Source organism: Bufo bufo, chromosome 2 (assembly GCF_905171765.1).
Source record: "Bufo bufo chromosome 2, aBufBuf1.1, whole genome shotgun sequence".
NCBI lineage: Eukaryota > Metazoa > Chordata > Amphibia > Anura > Bufonidae > Bufo > Bufo bufo.
In genome coordinates this window covers 318,806,586-318,825,587 of record NC_053390.1, presented here as the reverse complement: position 1 = coordinate 318,825,587, position 19,002 = coordinate 318,806,586, and the positions used below count along the sequence as shown (strand labels likewise).

Below are 19,002 nucleotides of genomic sequence, written 5' to 3'. Positions count from 1 at the left end.
GGCCATGGAACAGTTGAGAAGCCAATTGTCCCATTACTTTTGGTCCCTTAACAAGTGGGAGGCACATATGGAAACTGTTGTAATTCCTACACCGTTCACCTGATTTGGATGTAAATACCCTAAAATTAAAGCTGACAGTCTGCAGTTAAAGCACATCTTGTTAGTTTCATTTCAAAGCCATTGTGGTGGTGTATAGAGCCAAAAATGTTAGAATTGTGTCGATGTCCCAATATTTATGGACCTGACTGTATGTCCAATCAGACCAATAGTTATAGGTATGTATAAGAAAAGATCTGTGTATGTAATTGGCCATCTGACCAATCTGTCAGATAATAGTTTTGATCGCAAATATTCTAATCACAATTTTTTTTCGCCAATATCGGCATTTTGAGAATTCGCAAAGATGTAGAATATAGTGCTATATATTCGTATTCACAAATATTCTAGATTTTATTTTCATCAGTAACCTCCATTCTTGCTTGTGGGCCAATGAGAAGGCTGCAATATCTTTGTCAGAGCTTAGCAACATCCCTAGCAACCAATAGGAAGGTTGCCTACCCCTTACTATATAAGAACCTCCCCAGCAGCCATTTTATGCATTTATTTTTTTTTGCAGTTCTGAGAGAGAGAGAGAGCAGTGTCATTGCTGTGCTTTGTGCTTTCATCTGGATCCTATTCCTTATCCAATTACATTACATAGTTAGTTAGCTCATATATATAATACAGATAGTTAGAGGGAGATAGTCAGTGTAGGTTAGATAGTGATATAGTGTAGCTGATAGGTTCCAGTGCAGGGTGTTAGGTAGTGTGATAGGAATTACTGTTTCTCTGCTATCCATACATACATGCTACAGACATAAAGCTGTAATGTCACAACAATACTTAGTGCACCAATCAGTAGTATCTACTTAGACCTGATAAAATGTGAAGTTGCATGTATTGTACAAAAAATATGCTCATAGTGCTGATTTGTGCAATCGCGAAAATAATGACAAGATCACAAATTCTAGAATTCACAAATTTATTGCGAATATTATGTGAAAAATTCACAAAATATTGTGAAAAGCGAATATTGCCTATGTCGCTTATCACTATCAGATAATCTGTTGGTGTAATATAGGCTTTAGAGTTTATGCACTCATCAGATGGTAGATTAAATAAAGTCCACAGGAACAATGTACTGAAAGATTTATACTTTTTAATCAATATACAATATAGCAACCTGACAATTTATATCTTTCAGCTGTATACATATCACAAATTATATTCATATTAGAAAATGTAATAAATGTGTAAAAGATGCACCATTTTTGAAGTCAAGGTAATAACATTCACAAGATTTTTGTATATAAGTGAATTTTTGGATAATAAAACACATGAGATCATGAGTTTGATAACATAGAAAGAAAAATGTACCATGTTAAATAACTGGACTAGTAAATAATCAAATGGAGACAAGTATAATTTCCTCATAATACAGTCCTTAGCTAACACTGTGCAATAAAGAATGATAGTCTATATATTTTTCGAATTTACATACCATTTTTTGAGATGATAATTGAAATATATGCTTTATTTAGAGATTGTACAAAAAGCAATAAACTTGGTGCTTGAGTTGTTCTGAAATTGAAAGATATACTTTCCTTAGAATTTGATTCAGCATAAATAGAAGATGCCATCAAACTTGAATTTTTAATCATGGTATAATTCTCTTGAATTGTATAAGTTAATGATGATTCTGCTTCAAATTGTGCTGAAATTTCTGTAAATGAAAAAAGGGCAATATGCATTAAAACATTCATAGCATAATAGATATAAGGCATTTAACAAGCCTAAGCATTAGAACAATTATTATCTAAAGGTGACCTATTATTACTGAAAGGTAATGGGTCACCAAAAATGTTATCTCCCAGCCAAAACCAGATAGTAGCGCTTATCCTTTTTTTTAATCTAATCTGTTTTTATTTTCTGACTGCAGAATGTATTATTCTATTTCCTGAATATAATAATGGGGGCTGCCATCTTATCTGAGCTGTTCTAAACAGCATTTACAGTGCTAATAGTACTAATATAATTTAGGAAAATTGAACAACTTAAAAAAAAATGCTTTCATATATTATACTTATTCACATGTCTATTGGCATTTGCCAGTTTTAAATAGTGCTGAGAAAAGAGGAGTGAGAGGTTGAGGAATTGTGCTTGGTCTCCAATTTTTTCATCATTTGGCATCCTTAAAGAGAATATGTCACCACATTTTGACATTCTCAGCCAGTACAAGATTTTTTTTAAATAAACTAGGAAATCCTTGATTCTGAAGATGAAATTACTTTTGTAAAACTCACCTTCTAACATCTGCTATGATCCTGCACTCATCATTTAATTATTCTTACAGTGTTCATTTTAGGGCAATCTCACATGTCATAGTCAAATATCAGAATAATGTCAGCTTGATATTGGCTCTGACTAGTGATGGACGAACATTGTCCGGGATGGTTCGCGAACGCGATCAAATGTTCACGAACCGCAAGTTTGTGGCGGGCCCAATTCACTTTAATGGCAGGCGAACAAATAGTCCCACATTAAGGACAGTGACATACTAGAGGGGGATCAATGACAAAAATTCCAACAAAAAATATGTATCTTAATCAGGGGAAATTCTCTGAAATGTGCGCCTAGAAATTTTTTATTTTAGGCCACGGGAGAACGGGCCTTAAAAATTTGGCAATCACCTGACAAAAGAAATTCTGATTATGTGGTTCGAGGTACATTATGCTGTCAATGGATAAACATTTTATTGTAGGCCACTGGACTACAGGCCCCAAACATTAGCCATTCACTGGACAGAAAATATCAAGCGATTATGTGGCCGGAGGTATATTACACGGTCAATGGATATAAATTTTACTGCAGGCCAGTACAAATACAGGTCAAATACATATGTTTAAAACTAAAAATATTAAATTGGATTAAAAACATGGCTAATGAAATTCCCTCCTCTTGAAAAAAACCCTAATGATAATAATTGAAATTCGATAACACATGGTCATCACTGGTCTTGAATTCCTCCGAGGCCCCAACAATTATTCATTCACCGTACAGAAAAGAACAAGTAAGTATGTGGCTGGAGGTAGATTACACGGTCATTGGATATCAATTTTACAGCAGGCCAGTGAAGTACAGGCCCCAAAAATTATGCATTCACCATACAGAAAAGATCAAGTGATTATGTGGCTGGAGATCTATTAGACGGTCAATGGATATCAATATAACTGAAAGCCAGTGCAAATACAGATCAAATACATATGTTTAAAAATATTAAATTGGAATTAAAACATGCCTAAAGAATTCCCCCCTCTTAAAAAAAACCCTAATGATAATAGTTGAAACACGTGGTCGTCACAGGTGTTGACGTCCTTTTAGGCCCTAAACATTAGGCATTCAAAGGACAGAAAAGGCCTTTTATGCTGTTGTATTTACCTAAGACAGGGACCATTATTTGGTAAATATCTTGGAAATAGCTCACTGACTCCACAACCACAGGAGGTGCACAAATTGATGAATTCCCCCTTCAAATTAAATAACTGTCAATATAAGATTGGCACACTCATACATGCGGAGCCCCACGGAGTTGGAACAATTTATTATAACTGTACTTAATTAAAATATAATAAAATACAATAAAATGCACATATGATAAAATATCAAAGAATAAAAATGAATTGAAATGAATTAAACAGTAATTTCCGTTACTCCTATGTACAGGTCCTTCTAAAAAAATTAGCATATTGTGATAAAGTTCTTTATTTTCTGAAATGTACTGATAAACATTAGACTTTCATATATTTTAGATTCATTACACACAACTGAAGTAGTTCAAGCCTTTTCTTGTTTTAATATTGATGATTTTGGCATACAGCTCATGAAAACCCAAAATTCCTATCTCAAAAAATTAGCATATCATGAAAAGGTTCTCTAAACGAGCTATTAACCTAATCATCTGAATCAACTAATTAACTCTAAACACCTGCAAAAGATTCCTGAGGCTTTTAAAAACTCCCAGCCTGGTTCATTACTCAAAACCGCAATCATGGGTAAGACTGCCGACCTGACTGCTGTCCAGAAGGCCATCATTGACACCCTCAAGCAAGAGGGTAAGACACAGAAATAAATTTCTGAACGAATAGGCTGTTCCCAGAGTGCTGTATCAAGGCACCTCAGTGGGAAGTCTGTGGGAAGGAAAAAGTGTGGCAGAAAACGCTGCACAACGAGAAGAGGTGACCGGACCCTGAGGAAGATTGTGGAGAAGGACCGATTCCAGACCTTGGGGGACCTGCGGTAGCAGTGGACTGAGTCTGGAGTAGAAACATCCAGAGCCACCGTGTACAGGCGTGTGCAGGAAATGGGCTACAGGTGCCGCATTCCCCAGGTCAAGCCACTTTTGAACCAGAAACAGCGGCAGAAGCGCCTGACCTGGGCTACAGAGAAGCAGCACTGGACTGTTGCTCAGTGGTCAAATTTTTTTTTTCGGATGAAAGCAAATTTTGCATGTCATTCGGAAATCAAGGTGCCAGAGTCTGGAGGAAGACTGGGGAGAGGGAAATGCCAAAATGCCTGAAGTCCAGTGTCAAGTACCCACAGTCAGTGATGGTCTGGGGTGCCATGTTAGCTGCTGGTGTTGGTCCACTGTGTTTTTATCAAGGGCAGGGTCAATGCAGCTAGCTATCAGGAGATTTTGGAGCACTTCATGCTTCCATCTGCTGAAAAGCTTTATGGAGATGAAGATTTAATTTTTCAGCACGACCTGGTAAATGGTTTACTGACCATGGTATTACTGTGCTCAATTGGCCTGCCAACTCTCCTGACCTGAACCCCATAGAGAATCTGTGGTATATTGGGAAGAGAAAGTTGAGAGACGCAAGACCCAACACTCTGGATGAATTTAAGGCCGCTATCGAAGCATCCTGGGCCTCCATAACACCTCAGCAGTGCCACAGGCTGATTGCCTCCATGACACGCCGCATTGAAGCAGTCATTTCTGCAAAAGGATTCCCGACCAAGTATTGAGTGCATAACTGAACTTAATTATTTGAAGGTTGACTTTTTTTGTATTAAAAACACTTTTCTTTTATTGATCGGAGGAAATATGCTAATTTTTTGAGATAGGTTTTTTGGGTTTTCATGAGCTGTATGCCAAAATCATCAATATTAAAACAAGAAAAGGCTTGAACTACTTCAGTTGTGTGTAATGAATCTAAAATATATGAAAGTCTAATATTTATCAGTACATTACAGAAAATAATGAACTTTATCACAATATGCTAATTTTTTGAGAAGGACCTGTATTTCAGGTGTGCTTATTGCAGACACCTGGAGATGCAGGTGTCCGAAATAAGCACAAATGCCCTGGATATTTCTTTGGCTTGTTCTACTAGTTATAATTGCACATAGATTATCGATACTTCTCTTACAGACATGTAGTTTCTATGTCTAGATGGTATATATCACGTAATAAAGATGCACTCATTTGTAAGTATCTACTGAATTTCAGCGGCCAAACACCAGCATACAAATATAAAGTACTTCTAATCAGTGTAGTCCATATATTTCCCAAATATTCTGTAGTTAATTTCTCATGGGAATCTTCACATAGACTTTCGGTTACATTCTCTAAGGTTTCTGAAAAAAATATTCTAAGGTTTCCGAAAAAAATTATTTCAAAAGATTTTTTCACATACAGTGGGATGCGAAAGTTTGGGCAACCTTGTCAATCGTCATAATTTTCCTGTATAAATCGTTGGTTGTTACGATAAAAAATGTCAGTTAAATATATTATATAGGAGAAATACACAGTGATATTTGAGAAGTGAAATGAAGTTTATTGGATTTACGGAAAGTGTGCTATAATTGTTTAAACAAAATTAGGCAGGTGCATAAATTTGGGCACCACAAAAAAGAAATGAAATCAATATTTAGTAGATCCTCCTTTTGCAGAAATTACAGCCTCTAAATGCTTCCTGTAGGTTCCAATGAAAGTGTGGATTCTGGTTGAAGGTATTTTGGACCATTCCTCTTTACAAAACATCTTTAGTTGATTCAGGTTTGATGGCTTCCGAGCATGGACAGCTCTCTTTAAGTCACACCACAGATTTTATATTATATTCAGGTCTGGGGACTGAGATGGCCATTCCAGAACGTTGTACTTGTTCCTCTGCATAAATGCCTTAGTGGATTTTGAGCAGTGTTTAGGGTTGTTGTCTTGTTGAAAGATCCAGCCCCGGCGCAGCTTCAGCTTTGTCACTGATTCCTGGACATTGGTCTCCAGAATCTGCTGATACTGAGTGGAATCCATGCGTCCCTCAACTTTGACAAGATTCCAAGTCCCTGCACTGGCCACACAGCCCCACATCATGATGGAACCACCACCATATTTTACTGTAGGTAACAGGTGTTTTTCTTGGAATGCTGTGTTCTTTTTCCTCCATGCATAATGCCCCTTGTTATGGCCAAATAACTAAATTTTAGTTTCATCAGTCCACAGAACCTTATTCCAAAATGAAGCTGGCTTGTCCAAATGTGCTTTAGCCTACCTCAAGCGGCACTTTTTGTGCTGTGGGCGGAGAAAAGGCTTCCTCTGCATCACTCTCGCATACAGCATTTCCTTGTTTAAAGTGCGCCGAATGGTTGAACGATGCACAGTGACTCCATCTGCAGCAAGATGATGTTGTAGGTCTTTGGTGCTGGTCTGTGGGTTGACTCTGACTGTTCTCACTATTCGTCGCTTCTGTCTATCCGAGATTTTTCTTGGTCTGCCAGGTGAGCCTTAACTTGAACTGAGCCTGTGGTCTTCCATTTCCTCAATATGTTCCTAACTGTGGAAACAGACAGCTGAAATCTCTGAGACAGCTTTCTGTATCCTTCCCCTAAACCATGATGGTGAACAATCTTTGTCTTCAGGTCATTTGAGAGTTGTTTTAAGACCCCCATGTTGCTACTCTTCAGAGAAAATTAAAAGAGGAGGGAAACCCCCTTAAATACTCTTTCTCATAATTGGATTCACCTGTGTATGTAGGTCAGGGGTCACTGAGCTTACCAAGCCAATTTGAGTTCCAATAATTAGTTCTAAAGGTTTTGGAATCAATAAAATGACAACAGTGCCCAAATTTATGCACCTGCCTAATTTTGTTTAAACAATTATAGCACACTTTCTGAAAATCCAATAAACTTCATTTCACTTCTCAAATATCACTGTGTGTGTCTCCTATATGATATATTCAACTGACATTTTTTATCGTAACAACCAACGATTTATACAGGAAAATCATTACGATTGACAAGGTTGCCCAAACTTTCGCATCCCACTGTAACCTCTCGTTTATATTTCCATTCGAGACAACGGCATCAAAGAGTTAGTACAAAGATCACATGCTTCTTTTTTTCCCCATGATACTCTTTTTCTCATGAGACCATCGAAGGGTATAAAAACCCACCATTCACTTCTAGGGGTGATGCCACTGAGGAAGGGGAGAGTTATCCCCGAAACGCGTCTGGCGAAAGTTTCACCCCTGAAAGACTTGAACCCCGATCGGACAGTGCACTGTTACAACTATAATGGATATCGAGGATTCAAGAAAGACGCTCTGCATATACCTACCTTTAATCAGCTGAAAGCTATCACTGGGAGCACAACCCATGTGACATACAGAGTATTGAGACGCCAACACAGCAAAATCCGAGACGTCGGCCTGCAATCAGAACTAACAATTACTCGAAAGAAACCAGCTGAACAAAAGGGAAAGGTAAGCCCACAAGTGTGGGTTATTGGTACTGACTTTAACTTACATCTTGCGAAAAATCACCAGTACTGTTCTTGCCTGCAGAGAATTATCGCATGTGATCTTTGTACTAACTCTTTGATGCCGTTGTCTCGAATGGAAATATAAACGAGAGGTTATGTGAAAAAATCTTTTTTTCGGAAACCTTCGAAAATTTAACCGAAAGTCTATGTGAAGATTCCCATGAGAAATTAACTACAGAATATTTGGGAAATATATGGCTACACTGATTAGAAGTACTATATATTTGTATGCTGGTGTTTCGCTGCAGAAATTCAGTAGATACTACAAATTAGTGCATCTTTATTACGTGATATATACCATCTAGACATAGAAACTACATGTCTGTAAGAGAAGTATCCATAATCTATGTGCAATTATAACTAGTAGAACAAGCCAAAGAAATATCCAGGGCATTTGTGCTTATTTCGGACACCTGCATCTCCAGGTGTCTGCAATAAGCACACCTGAACAACATAGTAGTAACTGAAATGACTGTTTAATTCATTTTTATTCTTTGACATTTTATCATATGTGCATTTTATTATATTTTAATTAAGTACAGTTATAATAAATTGTTCCAACTCCGTAGGGCTCCGCATGTATGAGTGTGCCAATCTTATATTGACAGGGACCATTATTAGTTCTGGGTGGTGACGGATATTTGTGGGCTGTCATGAGGAAATTCAATTAAACATGGTCGACTCGTCACATGTGTTGAATTCCTCCGAGATCCATGCCTCATTCATTTTTAGAAATGTGAGGTAGTCCACACTGTCATGAGCTAGGCGAGTGCGCTTATCGGTCACGATCCCCCCCTGCTGCGCTGAACGTCCTTTCGGACAGGACACTGGACGAGGGTAAAGCCAAGAGTTCCATGGCAGCTCTGGCCACAGGTCAAGCCTGCACACCCAGTAGTCCAGGGGTTCCTCGCTTCTCAGAGCGTCCACAGCGGCCGTTAACCCAATGTAGTCGAACACCTGTTGGTCTAGGCGATGAGGCTGCAACTGGAGGGCGGCTGTCGATGGGTTGGATGCAAGAATGATCTCATATCCGAAGTGAGACCAACACATCTTCTTCTTCAAGCAAGGCCTGGAATTGCTGCATTCTGACAGCCCTCTGTGATGCTGGTAACATGTCTGCCATTTTGTCTTTGTACCGGGGTCTAAGTATGTTGCCCTTTATGCTTTTTATATGGGGGTTCCTCTTCAAACACTGGAGCATGAAGGCCCCCATTTGCACTAAATTGTAAGCGGTGGAGTGGCCTGGCTCCTGCTCATCGTCCAGGATAATTTCGTCCTCGGTCTCCTACCCCCAGCCTACCCCCAGAAATGTTTAAATTATGCTCTTCTTGCTTCTCCTCCGCCCCGGCACCATCCTCCTCTGACTCCTCTTCAGAATCCTGTTGACTTGTCTCAGATCGAGTAGCTCCCCCTGGGAATTCATCCAGCATTGCGACTTCCTCATCTTCCTGCTCCTCGACGGCTTGATCAATGACACAACGCAATGCGCGCTCCAGAAAGAAGACTTAAGGTACGATGTCACTGATGGCGCCCTGGCTGCGACTGACCAGTTTAGTGATCTCATCAAATGGCTGCAGAAGACTGCATGCGTCTTGAGCAGCCACTGTTGCAGTGAAAAAAACAAGCTCCCCAGAACCTGTCCTGCCGCAGAGTTCGTACAGATAGTCGTTAACAGCACGTGTCTGCTGAAGCAGCCTATCAAGCATACACAAGGTGGAGTTTCATCACGTCGGACAGTCACAAATCAAATGTCTGAATGTCAGCAAGGCGAGCCATGGCCATGTAAGATCTTCTAAAATGGCCCCAAGAAGTCCTGGACCCCGGGGTATTTGGCAACGAATCGCTGCACGACTAAGTTCAGGATGTGTGCCATGCACAACACGTGTGTCATTTTGCCCTATATCAGCATGCTCAGCAGATTGGCACTGTTGTAGCACGCCACTTTACCAACTGTCAAATTGAGCGGGGTTAGCCACTGATCGGCCTGTGACAGCAAAGCTGAAAGGAGTGCAGGACCATTGTGGCTCTTGGCTTCCAGGCACAACAGCCACAGCACAGCATGGCAACATCTCACCTGGCACATGGAATAGGTTCTGGGGAGCTTGGGGGGCGCAGCGGAAGAGGTGGTAGCAGTGGAAAAGGAGGAGTCAGCCAAGGAGGAGACGGAGGATGGAGTAGGAGGAGGAGAAGAAAAGGCAGGCCTGCATGCAATGCGTGGCGGTAACACCAAATCCACATGGGTGCGAAGGGTTGCTTGACAGCCGTCAGAAGTTTCACCCAGTGGGCAGTAACATTATGTACCTTCCCTGCCCATGTTTGCTTGACCACGTGTCTGTGGTCAGATGTATCTTGGCACCGACACTGTGTGCCAAAAATACATTCACTTGCCGCTGAACATGGCCATATAGCTCCGGGATGTACTTCTGGGAGAAATATTTCCTTCCAGGGACCTTCCATTGCAGTGGGCCAAAGTACACAAATTTTCTAAAGGCCTCCGGGTCCACCAGTTTATATGGCAGTAGTCGGAGGGCTAGCAGTTCCGACAAGCCAGCGGTCAGCCGTTGGGCAAAAGGGTTATCCAGCGGCGTCATCTTTTACGCTTAAACATTTGGGCCACGGAAGCATGCCTTTTGCCAGATGAACGCGACGACCGCACGGTGGAAAGTCGAGTTGAGGATAAATGGAGGAGAGAGGAGAAGGAGAATAGGCAGGACGTGGAGCACCGGAAGTGTGGCTTTGTGGGTTCTGACGGTGTTACTCCCACTGGTCTCGGTGATGGGAGGCCAGGTGCCTTCTTAAGGCGGTCGTCCCTAGGTGAGTGTTGGGCTTACTGCGACTTATGCGTTGACAGCACAGGCTGCAGATGGCAACACTATTGTCAGCAGCGGACACGTTAAAAAAAGCCCACACTGCGGAACCATGTGTCGGCGTCTTGGGAGCGCCAGATGTGACAGTGCATGGTGGATGGCTCGTTCCAGATACATTAGTCTGCTTTTTGCCTCCTGTGCATTGTAAGTTATGCCTGCTTCTCCTCCTTCTCCTCCCTATCTGCTGCTCCATCTCTCCCTCTGAACTCCCCTCCTCTTCCTCTCTTGTGGGCCCCACGTCACGTCCATCGACATGTTATCATCGTCACCTTCACCACCACTGACATTAGAGGTCTCGGAGTAGGCAGCAACAGCAGGGACCACCCTACTTGGGCTGATCTGGGTAGTGTCGTCAGACTGCTGGGTGGTGACCGTTGATACCTCCTCTTCCTGATCCGATGCCAAGAATTGCTGCGCATCGGTAAGGTCTTGGAATGGATGTGAAAATAATTCCTCTGACTCAAGCGGAGGGGATATCGTGGTGGTGGTGTCTTTGGGAGTGCACACAGCAGAGAGGGAAGAGGGTGTATATAGAGAGGATGAGGAGGGTGCAGAAGTGGAAGGCTGAGTGAGCCACTCAACCAAGTGTGGTGTGTTCTTTGACGTAATCGCATGCACCTTCTGCTACTTCACACTTAGACTCCTGCCTGGTGCACCTGCCCGACCCCTACCACCCCTGCAGAATCCCCTACCACCCTCTGCCTATCATTTTCAAAATGACCTGTGAAAAAAGTCCCTATAGAAGAGCAGTATTTGTGGAAGAAGGTATATCACACTTCTGCCTCAATTACTTTTTTTGGTGGGCAACTGGTATATCACACTAGTGGAAATTATTTGTTCCAATAGCGTTTGTCACTCTGTGTAGATGCAGTAACGAAGCAAAACTGCAAACAAATGCTGCACTACCCAAATGCACTATATAGAAAGTATATTATTGGTATAGTACACCTCTGCCTCAATCAGTTTTTTTGGGGGGCAACTAGTATATCACACCAGTAGAATTTATTTGTTTCAATAGCGTTTGTCATTCTGTAAAGCTGCGGTAATGCAACAAAACCGCAAACAAATGCTCCACTACCTAAATGCACTATATAGAAAGTATATTATTGGTATATAACACCACTTCCTCAATAAGTTTTTTGGGGGGCAACTGGTATATCACACCAGTAGAAATTATTTATTCCAATAGCGTTTGTCACTCCGTGTAGCTGCGGAAATGCAGCTAAACCGTAAACAAATGCTGCACTACCCAAATGCACTATATAGAAAGTATATTATTGGTGTATAACACCCCTGCCTTAATCAGTTTTTTTGGGGGGCAACTTGTATATCACACCAGTTGAAATGATTTGTTCTAATAGCGTTTGCCACTCTGTTTTAGCTGAGGTAAAGCAGCAAAACTGCAAACAAATGCTGCACTACCCAAATGCACTTTATAGAAAGTATATTATTGGTATATCACACCCCTGCTTCAATCAGTTTTTTTGGGCGGCAACTAGTATATCACACCAGTTGAAATTATTTGTTACCCCTCTGTATAGCTGTTTTCCCCTCTGTATAGCTGCAGTATCGCAGAAACAATATTTTCTATGTTAGAAAGTATATTATAAGCATATTATAAGTATATCACACCCCTCAGTAAGTCACACCTATCGATAGCACACCTATACCAGACTTTTGTGGCCCTATTAGCTAGCATTTGGTGTCCCTAACAGTCTGTCCCTGCTCTACATAGCAACCTCTCCCTACACTGGCAAAAGACTGAATATACAATGGCGACCAGATTTGGTTTATTCATAAGGTATGGGGTATGTCCATGTGCTGAATTGTCTCAATTGGCTGTCCTGTACCACCTGATGGATATGTCATGGGTAAAAGTTCTTCACAATGTAAAAGAATATGGCGCCGGCGGACATCGCCATATGTTCGCCCGTTCAGCGGACCGCGAACAAACAAAGTTCGCCGTGAAACGACCGCCGGGCGAACCGCAAGGCCATCTCTACACACGATTACGCAAATGAGTTTACATGACAAAACTATATAGAAAGGTTATTGAATATTATGCTAGGACAACCAGAAAACTTTTTGTCACCCTAATGATAATGATCTAGGTGCGCAGGTCCATCCAAGCCATCCAACAGATATGAAGCAACTTTGAGGCTTACTGGCTCTCAGTCAGATAAGAGCTGGTTTTGAATGTCTCATAGTGCACAAGGCTGCCATTGTAAGGTATGCTGACTATCTGTCTCATTGATAGATTGTTGGCTTGCCCATACCCGTTTTTTGGCATATAGTCTTTGTGTGGTAGTCTATTGTATGTCATAGGTAATGGTAGTCAAGACATCCTTTCCATGATTTTTTCAAACCCTTTCGGTGGTGTATCCATGAATTTCTAACCTTTTTCTGTGAACCAGACACCCTGTCTTCTTCAGAGCAGGGGGTGCCTGTTTTAAAGCTCGGGTCTCCCATGGATTTTCATTGTGTTCAATTGTGCACGAGGATACAAAGTAATCGGCCAAACACTGCGATGTGCCAAGCATAGCGATGCTCGAGCCGAACTGCTTTTCGGCTGAGCATGCTCGCACGACACTACTCACCAGCAGGCCCTCACCTACAATGTTTTACAGGGTCAGCTCACCAGCAGGCCCTTGCATATAATTTTTTAGAGGGTCAGCTCACCAGCAGCCCCTCACATATAATTTTTTAGAGGGTCAGCTTACCAGCAGGCCTTCACCTACAATCTTTTACAGGGTCAGCTCACCTAAAGGCCCTCACATATAATGTTTAGAGGGTCAGCTCACCAGCAGGCGCTTGCATATAATTTTTTACAGGGTCAGCTCACCAGCAGGCCCGCACCTAAAATCTTTTACAGGGTCAGCTCACCAGCAGTCCCTCTCATATAATTTTTTAGAGGGCCAGCTCACCAGCAGGCCCTTACCTACAAAGTTTTACAGGGTCAGCTCACCAGCAGGCCCGCACCTAATTATACTTAATAGGTAATGCTGCCTTGCTTGGATGTGGTAGCCGTAGCCATTTCTTAGGCTTCCCCTTTACCCGTGGTCACCATGGCTTGCACTGAAAATAACATCGAAAGTTGAAAGCAAGCCCTTGCTCCAAATGTTTTTGAGGGTCACCAGCAGGCCATCAATCATATTTTTTTAAGGCTGTGTATAATGCCCTCCTTTATGTGTAACAAAAGGTGTATTGGAGTGCCGGTTCCTTGCAATTTTTGGCGGCCCTTTCACAATTTTTCTTCTAAAATCAATTTTATCTTTGGTTTATTGCGTATTTTTGTCAGTCTGTAAAACTGCTGTACTACTCGAACAACATCGTTCCCAGCAGCGACCTAGGAGTCCAAGATGCATCCAGACATCCTCCCCATGCTGTTCCCGAACCATTTTGATGGCGTTTCCATCAATTTCTTACCTTTTCCTATGAACCAGGCACCCTCCCCTCTTTAGAGCAGAGGGGCCTGGTTTAATGCTCGGGTTCCCCCATTGACTTCCATTATCCCGATGAGTTTGGACAGAGCACCCGAGCATCCCAAACACTTTGGTGCTCGATCAACATAATGATTATGATTGATGACTGGTTATCCCTGCAATGCAACACTCAATGCTCAAATTACGTATGATCAGAAGGCCCCTTTACCACACCAATTATTGTTTCCCCCAATCAATATCAGACCTGTATTGTACCAAAAGCACAATGACTACCAAACAAGAGGAACCAGTGTTAGACGACGTAATCCAAACATAAATCAAGTTTATTTCTTACATAGCACTTCAAAGAGAACAAATGCAGTAAAGTAAAACTTACAGCCCATGCCAATGCACAATAATTAATAGAGATGAGTGAATCGAAGTTGATGAAGTGGAATTTGATCTGAATTTCAGGAAAAATTTGATTCGCACCGAAGCAGACTTTCCTCACGCTTCGTGGTAACAAATCAATTTTTTTTCCTAAAATGGCTGCTGCACATGTTAGGACATGAAGCAAAGAACTCTGGGAACGTGGGATCACCCACAATGCCAGGCATGAGCCAATTAGCAGCCATCCAGCCCCTGAGATAACACAGCCCTATAAATAGCCTAAGCCATCTTGGATTCTGCCATTTTCCAGTGTACTTAGTGCAGGGAGAGATGTGACAGGCACTAGGGACAGTGCTATAAAAAACTTTATTGTGCTGAAAAATCGACTTACAAGTTCAGGGAAAGATTAGTCAAGGTGTAGGGAAAGGATAAGGAGGCATCATCCACACTATAAAAGGAGAACAGGGAGCAGTAGGAGAGTGTACAGCCTTGGTAATAGGAGCGATTCTATTACACCTTGCTGCACTAACTAGGGATCCAAATTGCACTAAATTATAGCTCAGTAATTCCAGCAAAGGTGCGGATCCGTCTGGTATCTGCACAGACTGATCCGCACCTATAATAAACGCTGCAAGTAGCGTTTTGGTGTCCGCCTCCAGAGTGGAATGGAGGCTGAACGGAGGCAAACTGATGCATTCTGAACGGATCCTTATCCATTCAGAAAGCATTGGGGCTGAACTGATCCGTTTTGGGCCGCTTGTGAGAGCCTTGAAACGGATCTCACAGGCGGACCCAGAAACGGCAGTGTGAAAGTAGCCTAAGGGGTGTATTAAAAGGAAATATACTTACATCTTATTAGCCGTTCTGCTGTGAATTTAAATTGTTATATTTTTTGGGGGGGATGTATTAATAGGAAAAAGATACGTCTTATTAGCCGGTCTGCAGTGAAGTTACATTGTCGTACAGCCATTGTTGCACTGTATTAATAGCAAAAATAAGTATGTGTTATTAGCCGTTCTGCGATGAATTTACATTGTCATACAGCCATTGTTAGGGTTTATTAATAGGAAAAATAAGTACTTCTTATTAGCTGTTCTGCAGTGAACTTACATTGTCATTCTGTGCTGAAATTATTTTTGGGACACAGCCTGTTTTGCGCAAATTGCTCGGTGAATGCCAACTTTCAGTAGGGACTGAATAATCTATTAGTAATATAGTCTATTAGCTGTTCAGTGGTGAAATTTTTTTGGGATGCAGGCTGTTTTGGGCTTCGCAAATAGGAAGTCTAATAGTGTCTATTAGCCGTTCAGTGGTGAATTGTTTTGTGATACAGCCTGTTTTGCGCAAATTGCTTGTTGAATGCTGAGTTTCTTCTGTAGGGACTGAATAATCGTCTATTAGCTGTTCGGTGGTTAATTTTTTTAGAGCTACAGCCTGTTTTGGGGTGTACAAATGGGAAATCTAATAGAGTCTATTAGCCATTCACTGGTGAAATTTTTTGGGGATACAGCATGTTTTGGGGTGTATAAATAGGAAATCTAATTGTGTCTATTAGCTGTTCAGTGGTGAAATGTTTTTGGGCTCCAGCCTGTTTTGGGGTGTGCAAATAGGAAATCTAATTGCATATATTAGCCATTCAGTGGTGAAATTTTTTTGGACTACAGCCTGTTTTGGTGTGTTCAAATAGGAAATCTAATTGTGTCTATTAGCTGTTCAGTGGTGAAATCTTTTTTGTGATACAGCATGTTTTGCGCAAATTGCTCAGTGAATGCTGAGTTTTTTCTGTAGGGACTGAATAATCGTCTATTAGCGGTTCAGTGGTGACATTTTTTTGTGATACAGCCTGTTTTGGGCAAATTGCTGAGTGAATGCTTAGTTTCTTCTGTAGGGACTGAATAATCAATTGTCTATTAGCTGTTCAGTGGTGAATTTTTTTGGGGGGTTACAGCCTGTTTTGGGGTGTACAAGTAGAAAATCTAATTGTGTCTATTAGCCGTTCAGTGGTAAAATATTTTTGAGATACAGCCTGTTTTGGTGTGTACAAATAGGTAATCTAATTGCGTCTATTTGCCATTCAGTGGTGAAATATTTTTGGGATAAAGCCTGTTTTGCGCAAATTGCTCAGTGAATGCTGCGTTTCTTCTGTAGGTACTGAATAATCATCTATTAGCCATTCAGTGGTAAAATATTTTTGAGATACAGCCTGTTTTGGTGTGTACAAATAGGAAATCTAATTGCATCTATTTGCCATTCAGTGGTGAAATATTTTTGGGATAAAGCCTGTTTTGGGCAAATTGCTGAGTGAATGCTGAGTTTCTTCTGTAGGGACTGAATAATTGTATATTAGCCATTCAGGGGCAAAAAAATCTTGGGATACAGCCTGTTTTTGGGTATACAAATAGAAAATCTTATTCCGTCTATTAGCAGTTAAGTGGTGACTTTTTTGGGGATACAGCCTGTTTTGGGGTGTACAAATAGAAAATCTTATTCCGTCTATTAGCAGTTTAGTAGTGAAATTATTTTGGGATACAGCCTGTTTTGGGCAAATTGCTGAGTGAATGCTGAGTTTCTTCTGTAGGGACTGAATAAACTTCTATTAGTCGTTTAGTGGTGAATTATTTTTGGCCTACAGCCTGTTTTGGGGTGTACAAGTAGAAAATCGAATTGCGTCTATTAGCCTTTCAGTGGTGAAATATTTTTGGGCTATAGCCTGTTTTGGTGTGTACTAATAGGAAATCTAATTGCGTCTATTAGCTGTTCAGGGGTGAAATGTTTTTGGGATACAGCCTGTTTTGTGCAAATTGCTCGGTGAATGCTGAGCATTTTCTGTAGGGACTGAATAATCGTCTATTAGCCGTTCAGTGGTGAATTTTTTTTGGGCTATAGCCTGTTTTGGGTGTACAAATAGGAAATATAATTGTGTCTGTTAACCGTTCAGTGGTGACTTTTTTTGGGCTACAGCCTGTTTTGGTTTATGCAAATAGGAAATCTAATTGTGTCTATTAGCTGTTCAGTGGTGAAATTATTTGAGGATACAGTCTGTTTTGTAGTGTATTAATTTACATTTAATTTAATTTAATTCATTTATTTTACACTATGTCAGACAGACAAGTGACAGGCCCTTCAAAGGGAACAGGCAGTGGGCAAAATGTTTATAGCGCAGGCAGAAGTAGCAGCAGAAGAAGGGGGCAGCAGGAGTCGCAGAGAGAGCCCTGAGCTCCTCTAGCGATCCTGTCTTGACCAGCAACCCAGCTGTGCTTCAATGGTTGACTTGATCTTCAACTTCGCAGCAAGTGACATCAGACAACCCCAGCCAAAAGTCGTGGGTTCCTCTGACACAAAGCTTAGTTGGCATGGCCCGGGAGCAGGCCCTGTGACCCCAACTGTCCTAAACCTGCCTCAGTGAAAATGTCATTTTCTGGTCCCTCAGCACGAGAAGTATTATATGCCGTAGGCTTGGCTCCACTTTTCAGCGAGGACGAGTTACTAGAGGACAGTCAACAGCTACTGCCTAGCCAAGATCTGGAGGAGACATCCACCACTTCCCCACTAGGCAGGCAAGTAGTGATGATGAGAGTCGCTTAGGAGCAGGTGTTGCGGGCGGTCAGGCTCCTGGCCCTGAAACTGTTGATGGGACATCAGTGATGTGCAGACAGTAGCAGATAATGATGATGTAGCCGATCGCACTTGGGAGCCATCATCATCAGGAAAAGAGGATGAGAGCTTGCAGGTGAGGCAGCGGCTGGGCCAGCAAGGTGGTAGCGTGGCCGGGAGTCAGCAGGGTGGCAGCAGTGGGAGGTCGGGAGCCAAAACGTGCCCGGGGTAGAGCACACGCTTTGCAGGAGCAGTGATAGCATTCAGTCAGCGCAGAGTGTTGGGGGGGGGGGAAATGACATACTCAACGGTGTGGCAATTTTTTGTTAAGCCACCGAAAGTGGTGAACATGGCCCTTTGCCGAATTTGTGGTCAGAAGGTGAAGCGTGTCTAGGGTGCCAATGTTGGTACCATGGTCCTGTGTCTAGACATGTAGCAACTCCATAAAATGGTCTGGGAGAACCATGACTCAGATGTGGGGGTCCAGCCTGTCGTAGCAACCGCTGCATCACCCAGTGCCACACACCCAATTTCATGCAGTCAAGGCTCCACCACTTCAGCCAAAGGGAGCTGTCTGTCCTTCCCATTATCTGCTGGTCCTGATTCTCCTGCTCCTTGTCCTCCTACTACTCCTCATTCATTCGGTCAGCAAATCGATCACCAAAGTGATTGTCAATAGACAACAGTATTCATGCACATATCCAACTACACAGAAGCTGAAAGTGGTCCTGGCCAAGTTGCTGATGCTGCAGTTCCTCCCTTTCCAACCGGTGGAATCTGCACTTTTCAGAGAACTGATTGCTTGTGCCAAGCGTAGGTGGAGAGTCCCAAGCTATCATTTTTTTGCCAAAAAGGCAGTACCAGCCCTGCACAC

The 19,002-nt window shown here is 41.9% G+C and overlaps 1 protein-coding gene across 4 annotated transcripts in view; it reads right to left on the bottom strand.

The window, feature by feature from the left end:
* LOC120989087 (contactin-associated protein-like 4) overlaps nucleotides 1-19,002 on the bottom strand; it is a 434,442-nt gene that overhangs the window by 66,872 nt on the left and 348,568 nt on the right. For all 4 annotated transcript variants that reach the window (XM_040416967.1, XM_040416966.1, XM_040416969.1 and 1 more), the window contains one exon: nucleotides 1,541-1,762. In XM_040416967.1, the coding sequence (XP_040272901.1) occupies nucleotides 1,541-1,762 (222 nt within the window). The remainder of the gene's footprint in view (nucleotides 1-1,540; nucleotides 1,763-19,002) is intronic.